We start from the raw sequence: 18,179 nt of genomic DNA on the forward strand, positions 1-18,179 counted from the left end.
GTGGACCCAAAGGCATGTTAAAGGCAGTTCCCAAACTAGAAACTGTGCTTACAAGCTTTTTGAAATTGTCTTGGATAAGTCCAGAAGGTACTCAATAATATGAAAGGTATGTTAGGCTTACTGTCTTCTTCTTCTTTTTTTCTTTATTATAAATATTAGAATTTAATGTCAATGAATAAGCAATGTCTGGATGGGGTTTAAATTCAACTTCTATTTTTTCTTTTAAAAAAGCCTTTATTCAACCATTCATGAAGGCCCCCCACAGGATCAGTTGCTGGCTGAAATCTCATAAAGTAAACCTGGGGATGGGGGATTGGATATTGGTTCTCAACTATTGAATATCCCACTTTAATGGATTCCCATAAATCTCCTTGAATTTAAGTAAATATTTGCGAAAAGCATGATGGAGGTCTTTATTTAAGAGTTTGGATTGTATTTTATTTATTTTACTCAAAAAATAGATAAATCAATTTTTATATATTAAATCAAAGAGCATAGTTGACGAAATAACCAAACAAACTACACGTGGTCTGCCATGTGTATAACATGTTGACACATAGAAGCCAATTTTTAATAGTAAAAATAAATGGAATTTTTAATAATTGAACTAGTTTGCTCTTTGATCTAACATATAGGTACTATTTTGCTCATTTTTTAAGTAAAAAAGATAGAATATGATCCGATTCCAAATACAAAAGCCTTAATGATATTTTTAAGGTAAATATTCTAATGTTTTTTTTTTCTATCCTTTCTAGTTAAATAATTTTATAGAAAAATATCTTACATTTTTGACACAAAATGTAAAGTAAACTTTGTCAAACTCATTAAATTGTACCAATAAAAAAAGAGAGTATATTCTTTCAAGAATTGGGTTGGCATATAATGTGTTAAATTAGGTATACATTCATATTAATACCAAAATTCCTTATTGTTTAAACTAGAGTGATCCAAAAGATCTTTGTAAACATCGATTTGATAACGATGGGGTGCATTTTCAACTTTCAAGTGAAGTTGATTTCTTGAGCCATTACTTTCATCAACCATCATTATTATTATTATCATTATCATTGATTTTAAGAAAAAAATGACATTTGATGTTTGAATTTTCATTCTTTTTATCTATCAACAAATATATATTATATACTTTTCAACAAAATGATTAACACAGCAAATTTCCCACAAAGTTTTACCATAGCATCAGATCCCAGTAAATAAATATACCCCCTTTTCTTTTTAGATAATTTTGATAGCTTCAAGTGTAAAGCTCAAACTCAACTCGGCTTGGCTCGATTATACCTCATTCGAGAACCTGCCTGCCTTGCATAAATTTTGGATTATGACTATTCTTTTTTTTATTTACATGAAAAAGATACAAATGCAAATGTAGTTCTCAGCCCACAAACACAATGCAAAGGGAGAGAACAAATTTGGAAGATCATATTTAATGACTAAACAAATTATCAGAAGGGGAAAAAAATCAATGGTGTGAAAATTTATGCACAATTATATATAAGCTTTGGAAGATAAAGCTTCAGTCACTTCGCTCATATGCTTCCAGTAGAATGAGATGAACTGCTTGAACTAGAATGATCTTTCTTCAGCATTGCCTCCAGACTCTGAAACCATTTTAATGGTCTAGCCTGAACATAATGCACCCGTAGAGAACAATTATCAGCCTAATAGTTAAAAAAGATTGCACCACACCTGCAAAATTGGACCAAAATGCTAACTGTGCAAGGGACCAAAACAGTAAACCAAATGTAACAGATGTTCATTTTGTAAAGAGTAGCCTAATCAAACTTCTGTTGGCCATCCAAAAATGGCAAATTACAAAAGTTGATGTATTCCTCAAATTTCAATTGTAGATCATACTTTATTTTTGTCTGTTTATCAAGAAGCAACTAATTCCCTCAAACAATATCTGAATAATTGTTTGCATTCTTCTTTGACAATCAGTGTTTCCACTGGCAATACGACAATGTACAAGCATGCATGCAAACTCAGAGAAGATGAGTGCAAGGGAATGGTAGTTTTGAGGAAAGAAAGAATACCTTCCAATGCTTTTTATGACTGAAACTGTCATGGATCGATTCCAGTCTTTTTATTATCTGTCTAAATGTTGGTCGCTTAGCAGCCTTCTCATTCCAACAATCCTCAATTAACCTGTAAGCGGGAGCATAACATTAGTATATCTTTTATACATTATGAGGCCCCCAGGTAGATTAATCATTTTGACAGAGAGAAATACAATGACTGATATGCTTAAAGTTAATTCACAGAACTAAAATTTCTTCAAAAGATAACAGATAACTTTGAAAGAGATAATTTCAAACTAAATGGCTACACCTCATTATTGAAGAGGGCAAAGTCTAGTACTCACTCTTTGAGCCCATGAGCGTAATACTTAGATGGAGCTCTGAAAGGCGGACGCTCCTTTGATGCATATGCCTTGGTAACATCGTTATCTTGCTTTGTAAGAAATGGCGGGCAGCCTTCAATCATCTATAGTATACCACATTTAAACAATTTATCAAGCCTGTTGCAATGTACTTTATCGAAGAATAAAAAGGAATAAAAGGAAAAACAAACAAAAGACCAATGGCAGAGCTAGAAAATTTTTTTTAGGGGGCCAAAATTAAATTGTATATTTTTACAATAGTAAAAATGCAATTTTACCATTTTAATAGTTTATATATTTATAATTTTTAAAGGATTAAATCAAATTTTTATTATTTGGGGGGGGCAAAATGCAATTTTACTATTACTAATTTAAAATTTTATAAATTATAAAGGGCCTAAATAAAAAAAATTCCATTTTAGGGGGGGGGGGGACAGAACAACACATGATACATGATAAAGGGCGATTGAGACAGGCCATGGACTCAGATAATTTACCTCCTGTAGAATCAGGGCAAATGAAAACACATCCGCTTTGGTATCATAGTCATAATTTTTGAAAACCTCTGGGGCAACATATCGACCTGTGACAACAACAATCAAAATATTTCAGGTTACAGAGAAGAGAAGTTGTTAAATATCAAAATGAAGCCTAACATATCCAGATAATTTTTTTAAAAGGACTGCTCACATAATAAGGGGGACAATTAGAACCAAATAGAAAGAGAACTCACAAGATGTCACTGGACATGTTAGAGGTTTAACTTCTTTAACTGTGAGCAGCTTGCTAACACCAAAATCTGCGACTTTCAGATGTCCAGAGTCATCCCGCAAAATGTTTCTGTCATTCCAATTTCAGGCACGTAAGAGGCGCAGACTTTCAGAAGGAGAACAATTCTTTTATACAAAACTGAAGTTATTTCTTGGTCATACATACATATTTTGTTAGGAAAACGAAAAACAAATATCAAAAAACTTACGAAGGCTCAAGATCACGATGAATTATTGGTGGTTTATTCTCATGCAAATAATTCATTCCCCTACAAAAAAAAGAGGGAAAATGTCAAAGATCTTCCAAGTTCAGCTATTGCAATCTAGCACCCAGTAAAAATATAAATTCTCAATTTCATTCATCTAAGATCAACATGTGCAGTCACATGTATCACCACTAGTTTTCTCTTTACACTAGGCTATCATGATTTCTTTTTCTTTTTTTTTGTTGGTCAAACTAAGCTATCATGATTTCAGATTTTATATTTGCCTATCAAATTCTTCACGAAGATAATGACCATGTAACAGCAAACATACTCATTCATAATTTGCTGTAACTCTCAAATTAAACTGCCCATTTATGACAAGGAAAACAGCTCTCTCCATATGGCATACTAAAGCAATAGTTTATCAAGTCCACTGCAATAATATGGAAACAAACCTTGCAATGTCAAGTGCAAATCTCAGAGCTGTCATTGGTTTCAATGCTCCCTTTCCTTTCAAAAAAGCTCGTAAATCTCCCTGCAAAATAGATAGTGAATTAAGATTTGAAAAGCTAACTGCTAATGAAGCACATAAGCTTAGAGCATATTTTACAAAATCCTGTCATCCATCTGCAATTTTATCATCCCTAAAATAACCCAAAAAAGAGGGAACAGAGATTTGGCTTTGCAATTCATATAAACGAATTATTCAGCATTTCATACACAACAAAAGGAATTTTTAACACACCAAGTTTACAACAAGTTTTGAAATCAGCTCAGCAAGCCAGGAAATCAGACACAAGTAAATGCATGCAGAAACCATAGATGCTAGAGTAAAACCTTGGGTAAATATTCTGTTACAATCATCATCGGGCTACTCTGAGTTACTGCACCAAGAAATTGGACTACATTTGGATGTCGAATTTTCTGAAATAATGCAAGCTCATCCCTAAATGCGCTCCTGAAAAAGAAATCAAATAACATATTTAATGGGAATGGAAGAACCCAGCCTGGTACAGTGTTTCCAAGCCCACAAGCCACTGCCTCTCCCCACCCCCCAAAACCCCCTCTCTTTTCCATGAAGAAGGAAGAAATCCCTCACTTTATGAGCAACTTACACTTTATCCGAATCAGTGATAAGTTCATCCTCGAGCTTTTTTACAGCAACTTGTATTCCTCGCCATGAAGCTCTACAGAAGGTTCCCTGAAATTTAATCACAGAGATGTCTTAAATCATCAGCAACTATGCAAAAGCATAGACTCATCAGATGATGAGTTACTGTTGCATATGCATGCAACTGAAACATGAAGTCACAAAAAAAGCCTATTCTTCTTATGTGTATCTTATCAAACTTCAAACCCACATCGCATAGATAACAAAACTGTTTGCTCTATGCAAGAAAACAATGATTTTTTAATGGTCTAGCGACTCCCCATTGTATGGTCAAAGTTACCACCACAACTAGAAGAAACAAAAGAACTCACAGTGCAATAATCCGGCCACTATTTCAAACATTCCAAGCATTATTCACAAACTTCGATAAGCATTACAATGTAACTGTTTCCTCTTTATCAATGCAATGTGGTGAATATTAGCTAGTCGCCAAGACTTCCTCAGTTAACCAATAAAACTAATCCTACAGATAACTATGATTTCAATTGTTATGAAATCATGAACAGTTACTTATTATTAAAAAAAGAGATTACCTTAGTAATGTAGACGCTGTTAGTGAAATCAAGTTCTTTTGGATCGATTTCATACTCCGGGACTTCACGCGCGTGATTTACGTGCATTGGAGCCATCTGTTACCAAAATTCAACAATCAGTATCATTAAAAAATCAGCAAATAAAAAACAATCCAGATCAAAGATGCAAAACTCACCAAAGGCTTAGCTCCATGTTTCTCCAAAAGCTTAATCACATCATGATTCTTATAATATATAGCATCCGACAGAGGCTATTTCACCAAAAATAAACATAAATTAGGGAAAAAATTAGAGAAAAGAACAAAAAAAAATAGGAGGCGATTTTGCTTTTTTGCTTACAGTGCTTCCCCAGCGATCTTTAGAATCGACGGTAGCGCCACGTTGAAGTAGAAAGGAGACGACGTCGTTCTGTCCTTGACAAGAAGCAACATGGAGAGCCGTCCGATCATCGATGTCGCGGAAATTAACGTTGATCCCGGAGTCTAAGAGCTCCCGAATGCCGTCCAAGTCACCTTCGTTGGCTAAATACATCAGCCTAACTCCGTCATCTATATCTTCTCCTTCCTCTATACCTTTTCCATCGGATCCATCCTTACCTCTCTCCAGCGCCATCGACGATTGCTTCCCTAACATAAACCTCACCGCCGCTTTGTTTTCCATCGCTTAAAAAAGCAAAAATAACAAGGAAAATCAATAAAATGATTTACTACTTTTTGCGGTAATGAGTATGATTTTGAATTTGATTGAAGCCTTTAATTAAACGAGATTTTGAAAAAACAAAATTAGGATCAAATGAGAGCCGAGAGAGAAAGATTTAGGGGTGGTTTTAAAGAGAGGGAAAATAAAATTAAAAAAAAATGGGACGGCAGTTGTTGAAGTTTCAGTGACGGTTACGTCGCGGACTTTTTTTTATTTTCAATTTTTTTTTCGTTTCTATCACAATGGGGTGTGTCTTTCACACGCTGCAAACGCGTGAGGGAAGTTGCTGCGATACGGCGCAGGATAAGAAGTAGGAGACTAACTTACACTTCACGGAGATAATTGCGCACCGAATGTTTGTGGAAAGGGTCAACAATCGGGACCGTTGATGAAACATCTGACGGTTGTCATTTTGATCAGTTGAATTTGACCGCATAATTAAACGCGGTTTATTCTATGCGAAACGGTGTCGTTTTAGTAAATCCATTTTGCGTACGACTTGAGGAAAATAATATTTTTGGATAAATCTGTATCCTAAGTGGTCGGCAATTTGGGGAAATTGGTGTCCGCTTCAAGTTTTCATTTCAGCCGCCTTTAGGAAAATTAAATGATTTGATACACATTATTATCATAAGCATATTTCTTTTTAATTTTTATATATTTTTAAAATATGTGTTATTTTATTTACTTCATTTATAAGAATCTAATTTTTTATTGATAATGATGTAAGAGAGTTTTTTTTATTTGAAAAAACTAATATATTTATAAAAATTAATATAAAAAATAAATTAAGTTTTAATTGTAAAATTAAAAATTATAATATTTTAAGTTCAAATTTTATATCGATAATTTATAAGATTTTAATGATAGACAACATTATAAATTATTATATTGTTTTTCTTTATTTTCGAGATCGATCTAATAAGATATATAACAATCTTAACCCCTCGATTAAATTTTTCTTTTTAAAAAAAAGAGAGTATATTTTGATGTCTCATGAAAATTTTTAATTTAAATTAAATTATTCTATTTTTAAACGATTTTTTAAGTCTCTTCTTTAAAGATTCTTAATTTTATTTCAATCAAAGTTTTATATATATATATGAATAGTGAAGAATAAGTCAACATTGCTTAAGGTTGCAAGTTGGGGATATGATTGTTATGATTAAGAAACTAAAATATAATCTTAATGGATAAATATGTATGCTTTTGTGAAAAAATAAATGGATAAATACGCTTTTGGACACTTCTGTTTTTAAAGTATTTTGTTGAAAACCAGAGTGTTATACTGTGAAAACTGGATGGCGTTTTTGACTAAGTAAAGGAATCAACTGAAGTTTAGGTGAATATTCCATGATTATCCAGAGAGAAATAAGTTGTTTTCCTTTGACCTTTTAAACATGGCTTTTTGTGTCAATGAAATAAACAATTAAGATAAGTACGAGATTGGAGAATTTTTCTACACTTATCTACTTGCTTTCAATCCTATGGAATCATTCTTTTTTCTCATTCATAATATTGGATTTAATTCCACTAAACATCATTAAATCATCGTGTATATTTAAATCGGTTCATAAATTTCAAAATATACTAGTTCAATTAAATTTTCAAAGTATCGGTCATTCATGTATCAGCTCGGCTCAAGTGTTAAAAGGTCAATTCAAATAAGACATAAAGTATATGCAAAATACATGGATTAAGTTATTGTTTAACACATAGAATTCAAGCTATCCATACAATAAATACACAAATATTTATATTTGAACTGGCATTTAATACCAAAGTTAATAATAGAGGTGTTCATAGGCCGAGTCAAAGCATAATATTAGCATACTTTATATTTATCCAAGCATGTCCTGGCCCGGCCCGAAATCTAGGCCTAAAATATTACCTAAATTTGTCCATATTTACAAATCATTATTTTAATGTTTACATTAGAGTAGCATTATATATTTAGTATAAATTTATTTTTTTAATTTGTCCTAAATTACATAATATAAACTATTATAAACTTAAAATAGGTTAGGCTCGGGTCTTGAATGTTCAAGCTCGAGGCCAATCCATATTTTAAGCAAGTCTAATATTTTTATCCAAATCTATTTTTCGAACCTAATATTTTTGCCCAAGATCTCTTAAACTTCAGACGAACCTTCGAGTCTGGACGGATAACTCAGCCCATAAACAAGTCTAGTTAATAGTTAGACTGACAGGAAGAATTTAGTTGATATTATATTTAATAATTTAATTTTTGAGGATGGATTTACAATATGAACCATTGTATGAGGAGTTTTGATATTATATTGTCTTAATGATTTTCCAACTGTATTGGGTGCCTTAAAAGCTGGCTCTTACCAAGGATCCAGGTCAAGCTGTGAAGGCTCAATTTACTTGACCTTTTTAGCAGGGTTTTTTTCTTTTTAACATGGCAACAATCTATGTTTCAATGTCTACGTAATTTAGATAAACATTTGAACTCCAGGTCGACTTGGCAAATTAAATGTGTAAATATATACGTGGCATTACTTGGTTGACTTGACAAATTGCCTAGATGATATAATTATCCATAATTAATACAGTGGACCGTCATAACTAATAGTAATTACTCAAAACCAGTAAAGGTACATATGTTCTCGCTTTGAGTCAGATTTGACAATTTTTTTTTATTTTAAGTTAGTTTAATAGTTTAAAAATACTTTTAATTAAATTTCATTATAAATATTTTTTTTTATTTTTTGAACTTTTGACTTATCGAGATAATATAATTTGATTAAAATTTATTTAACCCATAAACGCCTCTAATATAAAGAGAGTACAATCAATTCTCTTTATAACAGCTTCATTTGTCTGTCAAGATTTTACTTGTTATAGAGAGACGGTTGTTATACACCTATAAAAACATGTTGTTATAAAGAGATGATATTTATAAAAATATCATAGAATTCATATATTGACTTTTCATCGAACGAAGAAAGTGAGAATTAAGTTCAAAATAAAGAAAGAAACCGAGAATCAAATCAACTAAATTAAAATATGTATAGCAGGTGTATGCAATATTGCTTTTATGCATATTTTATTTTACATTATTTCACATGATTAATTATGAAATTCATAAAATCAACAAGTTTAATTAATTAGTATGAGTTATCAAATTAAATTAATTAATTTATCACGAGTTATTAAATTTAAGTAATTAGTTTATAAGTTTATAAGGTTCTAAATTCCACCAGACGAAGATTATTTTCATTTAGCAAAGTACGATTAATAGATTTTTCTTTTCATGTGAATTTTAAAAGTTTTATTGAAATAATATTTTAATTAAAATAATTTATATTTGAAAAATTATTATTAATATGTCTGCTTACATGAAATACTATAATGTTATTTAAAATTTTAGACAATATATTATTATAGATATTTACTCAATAACGATGATTATTATTGTTATGAGTTAAAAACTGTTATACAAAATTAAAATAAAACATCCAAAATCAATTTTAGTATTATAAAAAAATATTATTATAATGAATAATTATTATAAAGAGGTCTGATTGTATAAATTCATCATAATTCATATAGAAATGGAGTTTAGATGGTAAAATCTTAAGTGCTATTTGTATTTTTATATCACTCGGAACAATGGCAAATCCGAAGGGTGGCGCTGGCCTTTTCATTTTATTTTTATCAAAATTGTTGTAAAATTATACTTCACTCAACCAAAAAACTTATTTTGATTTCTTAGAACCTCAAAGGATTTAAAAATTCCTATAATATCTTTTCATCCTCCTATTAGTCCTTTCTCTCAATCTCTATTTTATTTAGAAATCGGAGAATAATTGTATGAAACAGAGACAGCATATCATCATGTATCTCTTACCAATTATTTAATATCATTTCAGCATTTCTTTCATGTCATTGACACATCATATTGATATTTATTTTTACCTTAAATCTTGAATCTTAAACCTGGTTCAAGGCTTCAGGGTACAAAGTCTATGATTGAGGGTTTTAAATCCAATGATTTAGAGTCTAAAGTTTAGATTTAAAGATCCAGGATTCAGGTTAAAATTGTATCAATAATATAAAAAAACACTGAAATAAAATTAGATAATTGATAAAAAAAATACAGGATGATACTGCGTCTCCATTTCATACTATTCTTTCCCATAAAAAAATCCGCACAAATAGGATGAACCAACACTCGCTTCTCCTTCTCATCTTTTTGATATCAAGACGCATCAACCAAATCATCTTTGAATTGGAGTAAAATTGGGCTTGGGACCCATTAAGCTGATTTAATTTTCATACCAATTTTAATCTAGCCAGGCAGCAAATATCGAGTTCTAAAGACATGTGGGTGTCGTGGACCAGAAATCATGCCGCTTTTCATTCATAAATTCACGATTTGTTGCTGCAATTCTCAACACACTATCTTCAACGCAATCAATACATCCTCTATTTTGTTTTTATTTATTTATTTATTTATTTATTTATTTTTAATATTGATAGTATAAATAATATATGAGGAATGCCTTCGCTAAGGAGCAAATCTCTAGACACCATTAATCATAAAAAGATAAAAGATAAAAAATATTTTATTGTTAATTTAGTTCAGTTAATAATCTTACAATTTATTAAGATTTATTATTTCAGAGCTCGTGATTACTCTTCTTAATAATGTCATCTCCAGTTAGAGTTTATATTATTCCAAAGAATAAACTATAAAAAAATAGTCATTTTTGTTTACCTTAAATTACATTTTAGTCACTTACGTTATTCTTTTATTACGAGGTGGTCACTTTACCATTAAGTTTCGTTACCTCTCTAACGACTATCTTACGTGACAGTTCAAATAAGTTTTAAATGTCAACTTGGATGTCCAGCTGAGATGAGAATAGGTTCTTAATCTTTTTTTTTATAAAAATAGAATACAAAATTTTTCCCTAAAATTCAATTTTTTCTTGTTTAAAAAGAAGTAATAACTGAGTTTTACAAAATTACCATAGAGATATAGAACCAAAGTAGTGAAGAAGACATTGAACCTAAGTTAGGGTGAGGAATTCATTTTCAAAGTAGAAAAGTGGAGAAAATTTTCCAAAATCTAGCTATTGCTTCTTTTCAAATAGGAGAAAATTGAGTTTTAGGGTAAAGTTTTGTATTCTATGTTCATAATATATATATATTCTCTTCCTAGCTGCACATCTAAATTGACATTTAAAACCCATTTGGACTGCTATGTAGGACTGCCGTTAGAGAGGTAACGGAGCTTAATGGCAAAGTGACTATTTCGTAATAAAAACTATATTGTAAGTGATTAAAACGTAACATTTCAAACATAAGTGACTAAAATATAATCTGAGACAAACAAAAATAAATATTTTTATAGTTTACCCTATTTTAAATGTATCTATTAATTTGAAATTGATATTTGATAATTATTTTTATTGCATATTTAATAATTATTAATATATGATTTGTCTGTAGATTTCGATTGGATATATAAAATAATCTATTAAAATATTCTATTAGAAATTTTTTATTTGAAAAAGCTTGGAAATTAAACTCAAATTATATTTACCTAAATTCATTTTTTAAGCATTAAAAATTTTTGTTTAAATTTTTTCAAATTTCAAGGAAATTTTTATATTTAAATGAATAATTTGATATTTGAACATGTTTATAGAATTAGTTTGAAAATAATATAAAATTAAACCATTTTTCAAGTAAAAAACAATTACTTGGATTTAATTAGTTATTAATGTTTTTTTATAAATTTAATTAATTCAGTTAATGAAAAATTAATTAAATTATTAACCCAACAAATATGCGTGCATATAAATAAATTCATTTTATATTGTCACAAGGAAAGACTGCTTAATCGTACACGTATTCTTGTTATTGTCTTCTTCTAGCCGTAATTTCCAAAAGTTTTTTGATAGATAATTTCCAAATTTTGATTTTTTTTAATTTAGAAACTTGTGAAAAAAAAAAGAAATCACAGCGTCGTATTGTCGGTCATTTTCTCCGATGGAATCCCAAAGCTCCGACGAAGAGGATCAGTTCTTCGATGCATTTGACGACTTCCCCTTTTACGATTGCCTTACCTTTGACCAATCAGATCCTTCCACGTCTCACTTACCGTCTACTCTCCGCCGGCGAGCCTTATCTCGCCGGGGAATCTCCTCCAAGGAATCCGGAGGAGAGTCCCTTCCAGAAACTTCCACTCTCGAAGACCACTCCAGGACCAGTTCTAGAGAGCCAAGGTACAATCTTTTCCGCGATTTGAAGCCAAGCGACAGCACTTTGGTGGTAACCGAGTCGCCTCGAGATGGAGTTAACCCGATCCGCGTCTCAGAAGAGAACGCCGGCGTTGAATCCACTGTCACCACCGCAGAAAATGATGAATCACTTGACCAAGCCCGTTACTCCGCAGACTCGAGCGCCGAACTCAGTGAGTCGCTACATTCCTCTTCGAGTTTGCTACTGTTTATAGCTGGTTTAGTGATAAAGGCAATTGGGTTTCAGTTAAATTTGCTGATTAGCTCCATTACATTACCTCTGTCAGGTATAAGTAGCTTCTACATGTTTATTATTGATCCTTTTCAAGCTTTGAGTCATGGTAGAGCTTATGTAATCACAAAATTGTCAAATTTATGGAATTCGATTTGTGGGTATTTCAGTCCTATGATGAATGATTGCTTGAACTACCATAAATCTATATGGAACCTCTTGTTCCGATTCGGCTGGGGAACGTTCTGGGCTACATATGTAGGCTGTGCTTTATGTGGGTTATTGTTTACTTCACTTGCTACTAGTGGGATTTTGATGAGGTATTTGGTGGATGAACCATTGGCGATAAAGGAAATGTTGAACTTTGATTATAGTAAGAGTAGTCCGGTTGCATATGTTCCGATTGTATCTTGTGCCGCCATTGGTTGTGGTGCAAAATGTATGGAGAAGATAAATGTTGGGAATAATGTGGGTTCTCGAGTCATACCGTTGGATCACAAATTGAAGGTTACTGTTTCTTTGACATTGCCGGAGTCAGAGTACAACAGATATCTTGGGATGTTCCAGGTATTTGTTTGATTTATGGAATGCCGAGGTTGCTATCATTTTCATGTTATTTTGCTTCTGATCATTTATGTTTACATTTTATATCTAGAAACCGATTTTATGGTGTAATTTGTCTTGTCATGGCATTCGGAGTGACTGTTGATCTTAATCATCGAGTGAATAGGTTATTATTTCTAAGAGCCACTTACCTTTTGAGCAGGGGAAAATGTATAGCCAGTATATTTGCCTGAAATGATAGTATTGCTAACGTCATGATTCAGGGAATATTGGAGTTTGCTGCTTCTTATACTAGCATGCCTAATAGGTTAGTGTCAGCCTGATACCTTAAGAGAGTTCTAGAATAAGTTGGGTCATCTTCCAGTGATTTATCCATTGCGTCTAAGTCACTTGAACTAAGAATCATAGACCACTTTCCTCTGCTCTACAACATTTCTATCACATATCTACTAAACTATGTACCATTGCAATTGCGGTTGGTGATAGTTTGGATTAAACCGAGTCTAGAAACAGGCTATGAAATTTTGGTAACAAGGAAAGATGGCCATTTCATAGAGGGTGGCTTCTTCCTGAGTGGTGAATGGCATTTAATTTAATCAGTAATTTGACTCTTAACTTTGGGAAAACAAATTTGCATTGATGAACTGTCCTGCAACTTTGTTCTTTTTGAAGGTCAGGGTAGATTTCTTGTCTGTTAATGGTGAAACTCTTGCCAGCTCAAGCCGTCATTGCATGTTGAAATTCAAAAGTGAGCTTATCCGGTTTCTACTGACAGTCTTCAAGATTGCTCCTCTAATCACTGGCTACAGTTCAGAAACCCAGATTTTGAATCTGAAGATTAGAGGTTTGCACGAAGGAACCGTGCCTACTGCTTGCTTAAGGGTAGTACTTGAACAACGAGCGGAGTTCAGATCAGGTGCTGGTATTCCTGAACTATACGATGCATCCCTCATCCTTGACTCAGAACTACCTTTTTTCAAAAGAATGATATGGTATTGGAGGAGAACTATTTTTATATGGCTCAGTATGACATTGTTTACCACGGGGGTACTGTTTACTTTAGTTTGTTGTAGACCTTTACTCATTCCAAGAACACGAATGAGAGATGGTTCTACCAGGAGCATGTCTACACAAAATAGTCGACAACCACAGATTTGAAGTGTTCTGGAGTTTAAGGTAATAATACATGAAACTCAACTGTTTTTTATGTAGTTGATGAGTTGATTAGTGGTTGCATAGATGGTGGAAATAATGAACATTTTGTCTCACTCTCTTACTGAACACGACCCGTTGTAGTCTTTTAGTTGCCATGTTCCGTGTTTAGGATAGAACACATGACTCGGAATTAGATTTTTTCGATATCAATAGGTTACTGAAATGTCGAAAACCTCATGCCATACAGGAATCACGTGCTTGTTGAAGGAGAGGCTTCCTCAATTTGAGCAACCTTTCCAAGGGGATGCATACCATGAAATATGCATATTGAACATGCATGATACATGTGATCTCAACTAATCCTTTTAATTTAATTTTTAATCTTTAAAAGGCTTGAAGGTTTCTTTTCTTCACATCACATGATATAAGAAAGTTGCTTTGCATTCTTACTTTTCTGAGTTCACATAATTTTGATGATTTAATAAAGAACCATTTTGATGGTTTGGATAAGAAGATAAGTTTCAAGTGTCTTCATGGAAGAAATTTCCAAATTAATTCAAGCAAATCATGGTACTGGGAATTTAAATCAACTGTTTTCAGGACTTGGAATTTAAGGGAGAAAGAACAAAGGATCAATGCAAAACTACTGGGTCAAATTCTATTAAAGGTCCTTGTAGTATACGTTTTTGGCTGATTTAGTTTTTCTTTTATAATTTGATCATTTATTTCTAGTTTGTTTATGTTTAGATATATGTATTTTTTTTGTCTTGATGACAACTTTTTCAATTAATTTCATTAAATAATTTAATGTAATAGTGACATTTTTTTGTATAGTTGGATAAATATTATTAGTATATATTTTTGGTAACTCAATTATACCCAACTATTTGACTTTCTTTTTTTGACACTATATATATACGGAGGGTTAAAATTTTTAGAATCAAGACTAAATTAACATAATGTATAAATGTCAATGGTTAAAATTTCTATTATGTCAATTTTTATCTTTTTGACATCCACCATAAAAGAAAAAATCATATGATTCGGTGATTATTTTGTATTTTTTCATAATTAAGTGATTAAAAAAGAAATTAATTAATAATTGTTTACCCCTTCTTAAAATGTGTTTGAGAATGTAACATATACCACAGAAATATTTTATAAAATTTGATGAAAATACAGCAGCAATGAGCCAATCTCATTCATTCATTCTCAATGATCAGTACATTCCTATCTTTGGTTTGCAATATCAATAAAGGTTAATATGATCCAATTCTATCAAACACTATTATATAGTTCTGATTTACACAAAACAAAGCAAAAAAAAAAGAAAGTAAAACCTCCTTTGGTTCCTACCCTATAGTACAATTTAACCAGAATTACGAGAACTCTTGAGGAAAGAAGCACTCTTGGTTATCTCCCTTAATGGCTTGTCTGTGTACCTCACCATGTTATAAACCCATGCACCTGACACTGCCCCAAGTGTTGGTGACATCAGATATATCCATATCCCCTTGTAATGATTCGACACAATTGCAGGTCCCAAACTCCTTGCTGGGTTCATTGATGCTCCCGTAATTGGCCTGTCCAAACAGTATCTTAAATTATCAGCACAGAGTTGTAGTGTTAAAAATTATTAATAAAACTTTTAGTCCTTGTACTTAGCCATTAGCCATTAGGTCTATTTTGGTATTTTCACTTTTATGTCTATTTTTTTACCTGAACTTGGCAACTATGTTCAATTTGGTCCCTTAACTTAGCAAATGTAAAATTTTGATGATGTGACACTATGATATCGTGTCATTTCATCATTTGAAAATTAAAAAAAAATATATTTAAAAGTGATGAAATGACACAATCTCATAATGTTACGCCATCATATTTTGATGAATCCAAGTTTTGAGATTAAAACAGACTTCATTGTCAAGTTCAGGTACTAAAGTTGATTAAAAAATTAATATGGGTGAGCTTAAAATAGGCTTGAGTTAGTCTTTTGCAAATATGGACGAGTTTGGACAAAATTTTAAACTCATATTTTAGGTCAAGCTAGGCTTTGACAAACATAAAATATATTAGTATGTCCAACCTAAACCCAACTCGTCCCATGCGCAACTTTAAATAGTAGTAGGCAAGTAAATTAAGGGGAAAATGTTTAAATACCCAGCAAACATCACATTAATGAGCACAGTGGCACCAATGGCAAGTCCAGCAAGTTCTCCAATCTGCCATTAAAAGAAAAGAAAAATGGGTGTTTAGAAACCAATCAGAACATGATTTGTGTTAACTTAAAACAAAGGTTTAATGTCGTTTCCAATACAGATAAGATTTGAAAATTCGGGAAGTCACTCTCATTATTAACCCCTTTTTTATTCCATTTTCTTTGGAACATATTAGACAAATTAATCAATGACATAATAAAAACTAATCAATGATATAATAAATATTTGACTGTTTGAATCATTCGATTCCATTCCCATCATCTTCAACCTCTAGCCTTGGTTATACCAAAAAATAAAATAAATAAACATTAATAGCATACTTACAGCTCTGTTATCAGTGGCAACACCAGATATAATGAACATTAGGTAAAAAGTAATGATGAACTCGATCCCAAAAGCCTGCAAATCGGACCCTTGCGGCGATGTTCCGGCGAAGACATCATGTGGTCCGCTAAATAACAACCGAAGTGTACCAGCTGCTAGTGTTGATCCAATAACTTGAGCTAATACATAAGCAGGGACCTAAAAATAAAAAGATCAATCAAATTAAGAGACTTGCAGAACCATTGGCTAGCTAGGATACCAAATTTCTTTTTACCTGTTTGAGAGGAAATCTTTTGCAGGTAGCAAAAGCAATGGTGACGGCAGGGTTGAAATGAGCACCAGAGATGTGACCTAAGGAGTAAACCAAGACCATTACAGCTAATCCCCATACCATGGAAATCCCTGGTAGTGATACCACTTTCTCATTGTTTACATTCACCACCACCGCTGCACAACCCGCAAATATTAAGAAGTACGTGCCTAACACCTCTGCCATTAGCTGCAGATTCGGATATAAAACAAAACCATCTTACCATCATCATCATCGTGATATGTATGTATGTATGTATGTATGTAGAGTTACCTTTTGAATGAAGGGTACAGAGAAACCCAGGTCAGAATCTTTTCTTTTTGGAGCTGATGAAGGAGGAGGAGGAGGATGAGTGGTTTCACCATTAACATTCAAAACTACTTCATGGTTTCCATTACACCCAGAAATCTCCGCCATGACAACAACAAAAAGAAAAACAGGGGAAGGGGACAAAAGACAGAGAAAGCTTGTTTCTTCCGGCAGGCTTTGGTTCCTCAACAACCAAATTTAAAGGCCAATAACAAAAACAAGAGAAATTTTTTATTTTTCTAGTCTAACGTCACATCTTGCTTAAAAAGGTAGAAATTATATCGTTGACCCCAAATTTGAAATCTCTTAAATTGATTATCAAATATGTATTAATATTTTCTTTTATTTTAATTTAATTTAAAATTCTTTTTACAAAATCTTATTATAATAAAATATTTAAATAGATGCCATCTGTTAAATACAAGCTTCATGGTGATATAAAAAAATAAGAGAGATTTTACTATATCCATGGGTTTTATATTGTTTAAGTCTTATATTTATCTGTTTTTGTGGACTTAGGAGGATAAGGTTGAAAAATGTGACTTTAATAGAACTTTATGAACAGAGAAGACATTGAAGGCCGCTTCAATTCATGTTCTAAGTTCAACCACCCACCGGTTATACAGAAAATCATGAATGCCATCCTCTAAAATGGGTCAAGTTTTCTTTAAGATGGGCCAAATTTTGTTTCGAAAAAGTTGACTTAGATTAAAACATTCAGATAAATTGGGTTTTTATTATTCATAAAATCTGTAAAAATTGTATTTATTTTCGATGAAATTAGGGTTTCGAATAAAATTATATCATTCGCAATACTTTTGTACAAGCTGATTGATAAGTTTTTAAGGTAACTATGTTCCGTCATATATGATTTATACATGGTTGAAAGTATGCCTTTTTTTTAGTTCTACATTGTTGACTGCTTAAATATTTTAATTTGTAAATTATTTAAATAATTGTTACTTATTTTACAAGGAGAATATGTGTCATGATTTAACTAAGAATAATTTATAA

General features: G+C 31.9%; 3 protein-coding genes across 5 annotated transcripts; 1 reads left to right on the forward strand and 2 right to left on the reverse strand.

Annotated features, from left to right (window-relative positions):
* Nucleotides 1–1,212: 1,212 nt before the first annotated feature.
* On the reverse strand, nt 1,213–5,955 carry LOC107941802 (integrin-linked protein kinase 1). 2 transcript variants are annotated; one of them, XM_016875411.2, is made up of 12 exons: nt 5,418–5,955; nt 5,255–5,329; nt 5,079–5,174; nt 4,490–4,575; nt 4,212–4,332; nt 3,830–3,909; nt 3,378–3,437; nt 3,132–3,238; nt 2,896–2,981; nt 2,381–2,502; nt 2,052–2,163; nt 1,213–1,640 (listed from the first exon to the last, which is right to left on the reverse strand). In XM_016875411.2, the coding sequence occupies exons 1-12, from the start codon at nt 5,736–5,738 to the stop codon at nt 1,545–1,547; spliced, it is 1,362 nt and encodes a 453-aa protein (XP_016730900.1). In that variant the 5' UTR covers nt 5,739–5,955; the 3' UTR covers nt 1,213–1,544. The 2 variants fall into 2 exon arrangements, with proteins under 2 accessions (XP_016730900.1, XP_016730902.1); XM_016875413.2 differs by having other exon boundaries at nt 1,213–1,704.
* Nucleotides 5,956–11,636: 5,681 nt separating this feature from the next.
* Nucleotides 11,637–14,886, forward strand: LOC107941812 (seipin-2). Of its 2 annotated transcripts, XM_041102804.1 has the most exons (4): nt 11,657–12,225; nt 12,340–12,851; nt 13,521–14,024; nt 14,251–14,886. In XM_041102804.1, exons 1-3 carry the CDS (start codon nt 11,802–11,804, stop codon nt 14,004–14,006), a joined length of 1,422 nt encoding a protein of 473 aa, XP_040958738.1. In that variant the 5' UTR covers nt 11,657–11,801; the 3' UTR covers nt 14,007–14,024; nt 14,251–14,886. The 2 variants fall into 2 exon arrangements, with proteins under 2 accessions (XP_040958737.1, XP_040958738.1); XM_041102803.1 differs by having other exon boundaries at nt 11,637–12,851.
* Nucleotides 14,887–15,191: 305 nt separating this feature from the next.
* LOC107941803 (aquaporin NIP1-2-like) lies at nt 15,192–17,352 on the reverse strand. The gene is made up of 5 exons (NM_001327457.2): nt 17,130–17,352; nt 16,821–17,045; nt 16,547–16,744; nt 16,164–16,225; nt 15,192–15,586 (listed from the first exon to the last, which is right to left on the reverse strand). Exons 1-5 carry the CDS (start codon nt 17,271–17,273, stop codon nt 15,373–15,375), a joined length of 843 nt encoding a protein of 280 aa, NP_001314386.2. The 5' UTR covers nt 17,274–17,352; the 3' UTR covers nt 15,192–15,372.
* Nucleotides 17,353–18,179: the final 827 nt, after the last annotated feature.

This window comes from Gossypium hirsutum, chromosome D10 (assembly GCF_007990345.1).
Source record: "Gossypium hirsutum isolate 1008001.06 chromosome D10, Gossypium_hirsutum_v2.1, whole genome shotgun sequence".
Lineage (NCBI taxonomy): Eukaryota > Viridiplantae > Streptophyta > Magnoliopsida > Malvales > Malvaceae > Gossypium > Gossypium hirsutum.